The sequence below is a fragment of the Rhagoletis pomonella genome, unplaced genomic scaffold (assembly GCF_013731165.1).
Source record: "Rhagoletis pomonella isolate Grant_MI unplaced genomic scaffold, Rhpom_1.0 Rhpom_scaffold_07741, whole genome shotgun sequence".
NCBI lineage: Eukaryota > Metazoa > Arthropoda > Insecta > Diptera > Tephritidae > Rhagoletis > Rhagoletis pomonella.
The window spans coordinates 1-7,734 of record NW_023466268.1 but is presented as its reverse complement, the minus strand read 5'-3'; the positions used below and the strand labels follow the sequence as shown (position 1 = coordinate 7,734).

The 7,734-nt window shown below is 37.2% G+C and overlaps 1 protein-coding gene across 1 annotated transcript; it reads left to right on the top strand.

Moving 5' to 3' along the window:
* Nucleotides 1-6,607: 6,607 nt before the first annotated feature.
* Nucleotides 6,608-7,612, top strand: LOC118755874. Its single transcript, XM_036490678.1, has one exon. It carries the CDS (start codon nucleotides 6,608-6,610, stop codon nucleotides 7,610-7,612), a length of 1,005 nt encoding a protein of 334 aa, XP_036346571.1.
* Nucleotides 7,613-7,734: the final 122 nt, after the last annotated feature.

Below are 7,734 nucleotides of genomic sequence, written 5' to 3'. Positions count from 1 at the left end.
ATACTTTTTAAATAAATATCCGAACTATTACTAATTTCTGTGAGTATGATTTGCAAATGTATATACATATCTATCTATACTATATAAAAAACTCAAACCCAAAAGAGCGTGAGAGCAAAACAGCCGATATACTGGGTCGATTTCTATGATTCAAGTTTTAAAATTACATATTTCTACCACAGTCGGAAATAGCAGTATTTTAAAAATGAAATTTTTATAATAAGTATGTTTAATTAAAGTATTAAGTTGATCAACAATACCAAGCATTGCTGAACCGTTTGCCTTTCGCGCGTTTGTGTTTAGAGAGCATCAACAAACCCCATACATATTTCTCTCTATTCTCTTCTCTTTTTATATTCAGCTAGCACAGCGCAAAAATAAAAAAAAAGAACCTTTACCAGCTTCAGGCATGCGCAAAGCGTAACTTATGTACAAGCAGCGCTGCGCCCAAAGCGAAATTCATGTATGTATGTACAAGCAGCGCTGCGTTCATAACAAACAAGCACTGTACATCGTGCAATTCGTTTGACAACTGTTTTGGTTTTTCTTTTACTTCAAAATGCCGCTTGCTGCGATATCGGCACATGCTCACTGTAAGCTTCTTGGTGTGGCATACATACATACATTGATCTTCAGATTGAAGATGAAGTTAGCGTTTGCATTGCTGTAGATGCAGAATAAATAATAGCAAAGAAATGTCTGTTTCGCTTCCTGCAAATTCTGCACAAAACAAAACTCAACAATGTTAGTTCAACATTCAATCAATCCAACTAGATTTATGGGAATCCTGCCTCTGTATAGCCGAATTCCAATTTTCCAATGATGTACATATGTATGTCTATTTGTTGGGCTTCATAGGAATGCGGCACATTGTTTTTGCGAACTTGATACATTAGCAAGTGCGTTAAGGCTGAGCGCTGCGCGTATTGGATGATTTAATGGACTTAGTATGCATACAAAATTTTATTGTAGGTATGCCGATTCACATTAATCAAAATTAATGCTTCTTGCTCGGCGGTCAAAGATTCGTTATTCATTTTACTGCTAGAAGATACTGGTGCTTTTTTAATATTCGTAAAAAGTATAAGAAATTCAGCCCAAATTAAAGGTCTAAAGCTCGATTCCTGGTCTCAGAAACATGGACGTGTTTGCAGGCAATGGCAAATTATCTTATTTAATTCTGGCATGATTGAAAGTGCTGCCACTTATTTTTTTGACAAACATATGCTCTTTCGCTTATGATTGTCATTGTACCATGATTTTGTTTCCATTTTTGTAAAGTTCCTTACGAAAATTCCAATTGCTCTAAATTTAACTTCCATTTTTGTTTCAGACAGTTTTGGTGTCTTCAAAGCAAAACAAAAACTCAAAAATTTTCGCGTTTTGAATTAAGAAAAGCACTATGTTGGCAACAAGGGAAATTTGTGTACAAGCAGCGCTGCGTTCAAAACAAAGAAACACTTTACATCGTGTATTTCGTTTGACAACTGCTTTTTTTTACTTCAAAATGCTGCTTGCTGCGATATCGGCACATGCTCACTGTAAGCTTCTTGGTGTGGCATACATACATACATTGATCTTCAGCTTTTCCTTTATTTCATAAAGATGAAGTTCGTTAAAAAAGCAGTTGCCGCTGCGCAGCAGGAACCTTAATTTACGTCGCTGTAGTAGCATACAGAATAAATAACAGCAAAGAAATGTCTGTTTCGCTTCATGCAAATTCTGCACAAAAAAAAACTCAACAATGTCAGTTCAACAGATTAACATTCGATCAATCGAATTAGATTTTTATACATGCATACATATGTACATGTTCATGTTTTTTATGGGAATCCTGCCTCTGTCTAGCCGAATTCCATTTTTCCACAAACAAACAACAGCAAATCAATGATGTACATATGTATGTATGTCTATTTTTTGGGCTACATGGGAATTCGGCACATTGTTTTCGCGAAGTTGTTAAGTTAGCAAGTGCGTTAGAGGCTGAGTTTTTTGACTTATAAAAAGTGCAATTTCGTTACTAAATATAAAAAAAAAATCTTTAAAATAACAGAATAGTGGGACGTGGTTAAAAATGCCTAAAGCTAAAACAAATTTGTCAAGACAATCGAGAGCCGCAAGGGCGATGGCCCGTAATCGGAGATTAGTAGCGGGTGCGCGAGTAGAAACGATGCCTGCAATCGGAATTAGTCCGCGTTTATTTATCGACCTCAAATCAATTATATAGGTGATTTTTACAAAAAAAAGCCTATCTACACATATCAGTGCCGTACCTATCAGTGTCAGTGAAAAATATAATATCGTTGCCCCAGTCCCAAATAGAGTTGTTCAGACCGTCCGGCACAGTGCCGTTTTTTACCGTCAGTGCAGTTTTATACACTCTAAAAACTACATGTAAAAGTGCTACTGATAAGTGTTTATTTTCAAACAAAATCTGTGTAAGTATACGCATAAGATGTTCAAGAATACACATGAAATGTTTAAAATTGCAAATGCTTTTAACGCAAAAATACATTCCCTACTAAAAATAAAAATTTAGAACATTTTATGTGTAATTTTGTTTTACGCATGAAATTTGGTATGTAAAAGTAAACAGGCAGTGTTTAATTTTATTAACACGGTGTCTAAATTTGCACACATTAGAGGAGAGGAAACTGGTATCCTTTCTTAGTATGCGTTAATTTAAAAAAAAAACTTTTAAAGCAAATTTTAAACATTTCATGTGCAACCGTGTAATTGCGAACCTTAAGAAAATTCTATAGAAATTTTTGTAGTTACGTTTAACTTATGATTTAACTATACTTTATCACAGTGCTGTACTGAAAATCTGTAGTTAACTGCCGATTCTGAGTTAACTACGCACAGTGAATTTGGCCTTAAGTGTTTATAATTCAACAAACAAATTTCAAATTTGTTCTACGCCACACATATCGCACACCGTCTTCAAAAGAGTCACAACTCAAAATAATACGTTTGTCAGAAAATGCGAAAAACTATTTCTTAGCACGTGATAATAATATGGGCAAGGCGGCTTTACCATAGGTTTTTTTAACAAATTATAACCAAAAATTGCTCCAGCTTTTGCTGAAAGGTAAATAAAAGCTCTGTGTACATTTTTAGCGTATGATCTCAAAAATTCCAAATTTTGAGTTGTGACTCTTTTGAAGACGGTGTGCGATATGGTAAGTAAAAGTTAAAAAGCAGTATTTAAATTGATTAACATGGTGTGCAAATTTGCATACATTAAGAGAGGAAACTTTAATATGCTTAAATTTAAACAAAAATTTTTTGGAGTATAGTTAACTCGGCAATGGTTTGTTTGTGTATTTCACTGACGAGCTGACGGTATTCTATTGCAAGTGTTGTTGTTTTTGTTGGAGGGAAAATTAATCGAGTGGGTACGGAATTATCCAGAATTATATAATTTGGCAATAATTGCCAATTGATCATTAGTAAAATAAGCCATCTTGGTGTCAATGAACTTCATTTTACTGAAAGTACCGGACGACATACTACGGATGTGTGTGAATTGGTATCACTGATCGATGCTGATTGGCAATAATACTGAACTGATACGGCACTGATTTGTGAAGAGAGATCTTTACTTTTATTATTGTAACCAATGGATTACAACACATTATAAGTACATACATATGTATATGTAGGTGATCCGCTTCTATCAATTGGGGAAATTACACACATATGTTTGCAATGCAATGCGAAAAAATGGCGAAAGGAAACGAAGGGAATGTGTTGCAGTAGTGGCCGGGTTCGACTTCATGATATGTCTGAACCTCCAGACATACTCACAGCTTTGTTAAGCCGAACGGATGAAATGTCAAGCCATTTTCTACAAAATATAAGGAAATACAACCGCTGTTTTGCAATGACATCGTTTGGTGGTAAAGAAGTTAGAGAAGGGAATTATATGCCTACTTACAAAGTTCATGGTCAGGTTTACCACCTTATTGGTAGCTTGCTACCAGCAGCGCAAACGACGCCACAATTTCTGCAAATATATTTTACTACCGAAGATGAACAGCTTTCTTTGCGGCAAACTGCCGCACCCGCTCCTAGAAGAGATATTTTAGAATCTTTGCAGCGAATTCTTCACGAAAATAATGCTTACTTGCGAAGTTTGAAGACGGCAATGGAATGTATATCTACTAGCGATGAAAATTACAGGATTGTGATCCATTGATATTGTGTTACGATCGCGCGATAATAGTCTTCAGCGGATATCGGAACTTCATCGGTCTTATGATCCCTTACAATATCCAATAATGTTTTTAAATGGCGAAGATGGTTACAGCATTGACATTCCTCAAGTTTCGCCAATAACTGGGGAGGTTGTTCCATCACAATTAGTGTCCTGTATGCAATATTATTCATATAGGCTTATGACAAGAGAAAACAACTTTAACAGCTTACACAGGTATGGGCAACTCTTCAATCAGTATTGTGTAGATATGGCTGCAAAAATGATCACTGAGCGCTTAAATTGTATACGGGCTCATCAAAGGACGTTACGTGTCGATAATTACGTGCACTTAAGAGATGCTGTAAACGAAGACGCTAACCCGGAAAATGTAGACCAATTAGTTATTTTACCCTCCACTTTTACGGGGTCGCCCAGATACCTCCATGAGCGCACACAAGATGCCCTGTTGTATGTACGACATTATGGAAGACCCGATTTATTTGTAACCTTTACATGTAACCCGGACTGGAGTGAAATAACACAGCAATTGTTTTCTGGTCAACGCGGAAGCGAGCGCCATGATATTGTAGCAAGAGTCTTTCATTTGAAATTACATCAGCTAATGGATATAATAACCAAACAGAACATATTTGGGTCAGTGAAGTGCCACATGTTTTCAGTGGAATGGCAAAAGCGGGGACTACCACATGCCCACATCTTGATTTGGCTGGCCGTTAAAATACGACCCGATGAGATAGACAGTATAATTTCAGCGGAAATCCCTAACAATCACGAAGATCCTTTGTTGTATGAAATAGTATGTAAAAATATGATCCATGGCCCCTGTGGCTCGCGAAATCTCACCTCACCATGCATGGTAAATGGCCAATGTTCTAAAAGATTTCCACGTGAATTCCTTCAGCACACACAAACAGGCGATGACGGGTATCCTAGATATAGACGGAGATCTCCAGCCGATGGGGGATTCACTCATATGTTAGCTTCTAATGGTTGCACAGTCGATAATACGTGGATAGTTCCTTATTGCCCCATGCTCTCGAGATGTTTCGCAGCGCACATTAACGTAGAATATTGCCATTCCGTGCAAGCAATTAAATATATATGCAAATACGGGCAGCGACGCAGCTACATTTTCTGTTCAGGATAGACATGATGAAATAAAAAATTTCTTAAATGGGAGATATCTAAGCACTTCTGAAGGGATTTGGAGAATACTAGGATTTTCGATCCACGAACGTTATCCAACAGTCACACATCTGGCTGTGCATTTGGAGAATGGGCAAAGGGTTTATTTTACTCCAAATACTTTGAACCATGTTATTCAGAATCCACCGGAAACAACTCTTACTTCGTTTTTCAAACTATGTACGACTGATAGCTTCGCGAAAACTTTGCTTTATAACGAAGTTCCAGCATATTACATTTGGACGAATAAAAAGTGGAAACGAAGGAAACGTGGACAAGATGTACCTAATTACCCAGGGATCAAGCAAGACACCGCTTTGGGAAGAGTTTATACAATACATCCTAATTATTCGGAATGTTTCTATCTCAGACTCTTATTACATTCTGTTCGAGGTCCCACATCTTTTATGGATTTAAAGAAAATCGATGGAGAGGTTTTACCGACTTATCGTGCAGCATGTCAAGCACGATACACACTGGAAAGATGCTTTATCAGACGCAACAATTTCGGCAAGCGCAAACAAATTGAGAGAACTATTTGCAATAATCCTAATTTTTTGTGAAGTTTCGGATCCAATTGGATTGTGGAACATATTTCGGAAAAATTTATGCGATGACATTTTGCATAATACGAGGAGGCAAAGTAATAACCCTAATATTAACTCCAATGATGATATATTCAACGAAGGGCTTATTCTTATCGAAAATATAGTTTTTTCACTGGGTGAAAAACGGCTTAGAGACTTTGGATTGCCAAGTCCCAATCGAGAAAGTTCATACTTAGCCAACCTCTATTACATACGAGAAACATCCTACAACACTACTGACCTGAATAGATTTGTACAAGAGAACGAACCAAAACTTACTTCAGAACAGCGATTAATATATAATGAAGTCATAGCTAACGTAAACCAAAACATAGGAAATGTTTACTTCATAGATGCACCTGGGGGAACGGGTAAAACCTTTGTTACTTCATTGCTTCTAGCTAAAGTTCGTAGCGAAAATAAAATTGCAATCGCAGTGGCGTCCTCGGGAATTGCTGCCACGCTTTTGAGTGGAGGAAGAACTGCTCATTCCACTTTCAAACTACCACTCAGCATTTTACCGGAACAAAGCTGCACATGTTCGATAAAAAAAAATAGTGCCGCTGCTAAGATTCTTCAGCAGGCATCACTGATTATATGGGACGAGTGTACGATGTCCCATAAGTCTCATATTAATGCCGTCAATACAACTCTTAAGGACTTGAGATCATCTGATGCGGTAATGGGCGGAATTAGTTTTGTGTTCACAGGCGATTTTAGGCAAACACTACCTGTGGTTCCGAAAGGCACACGAGCTGATATCGTTAATGCTTGCTTAAAAGCTTCGGAAGTTTGGCCATATATAAAAAAATTGCATTTATCAGTTAACATGCGCGCGTACCTCAGTGTAAATAGCTGCTCTGAAGTATTTGCTCAGTACCTTCTACAAATAGGCAACGGTTCAGCAACTATAACACGCAATGGGTATGTTACCATGTCGGATATCGTAGGAACCTGCGTAAGAAGTATTGATGAGCTTATTGATAATGTTTATCCAAACATTGCAAACATACAAATTATTAATTCCAATTGGCTTTGCGAACGTGCAATTGTCACTTCGAAAAATTCGGCAGCAGAAGATATCAATGAAGCAGTATTGAGCAGAATTTCAACAGAATACAAACTCTATAAGTCTGTAAATTCAGTAACTGACCCCAACGATATGGTTCATTACCCTGTGGAGTTTCTTAACTCCTTAAACCCCGCAGGTATGCCTCCACATGAGCTAAAACTTAAAGCTGGAACACCCGTAATTCTTTTACGCAATCTTAAGCCACCCGAGTTGTGTAATGGTACGCGTCTTCAAATCATACGTTTTTTCCCCAATCTTATAAAGGCAAGAATTTTGACCGGTCCGGCAACGGGAGAAATAACGATGATTCCAAGGGTACCAATGATCCCAACGGATTTGCCATTTACGTTTAAACGTGTCCAGTTTCCAGTAAAGACATGTTTTGCCATTACCATTAATAAGTCCCAAGGGCAGACCTTTAACGTTGTCGGCATTGATCTCCGTAACGAAGTGTTTACGCATGGCCAATTATATGTGGCACTTTCACGTATCGGTTCATCACAAAATCAAACTTTTCTTATTCCCGTAAATGGAAATGAAACGTAAAACGTTGTTTTTACTGAAGTGTACAACAACTGAAATGTATTTTATAATCATTACTATTTCATTCTTCTAATTTATGCTGTACACTTCTTATATGAAAAAAGTATAAAATACATCCATAAACA

Excerpts from the sequence above, each read along its gene's own strand:
- LOC118755874 (XM_036490678.1), top strand. The coding sequence starts at position 6,608 with ATGTCCCATAAGTCTCATATTAATGCCGTCAATACAACTCTTAAGGAC.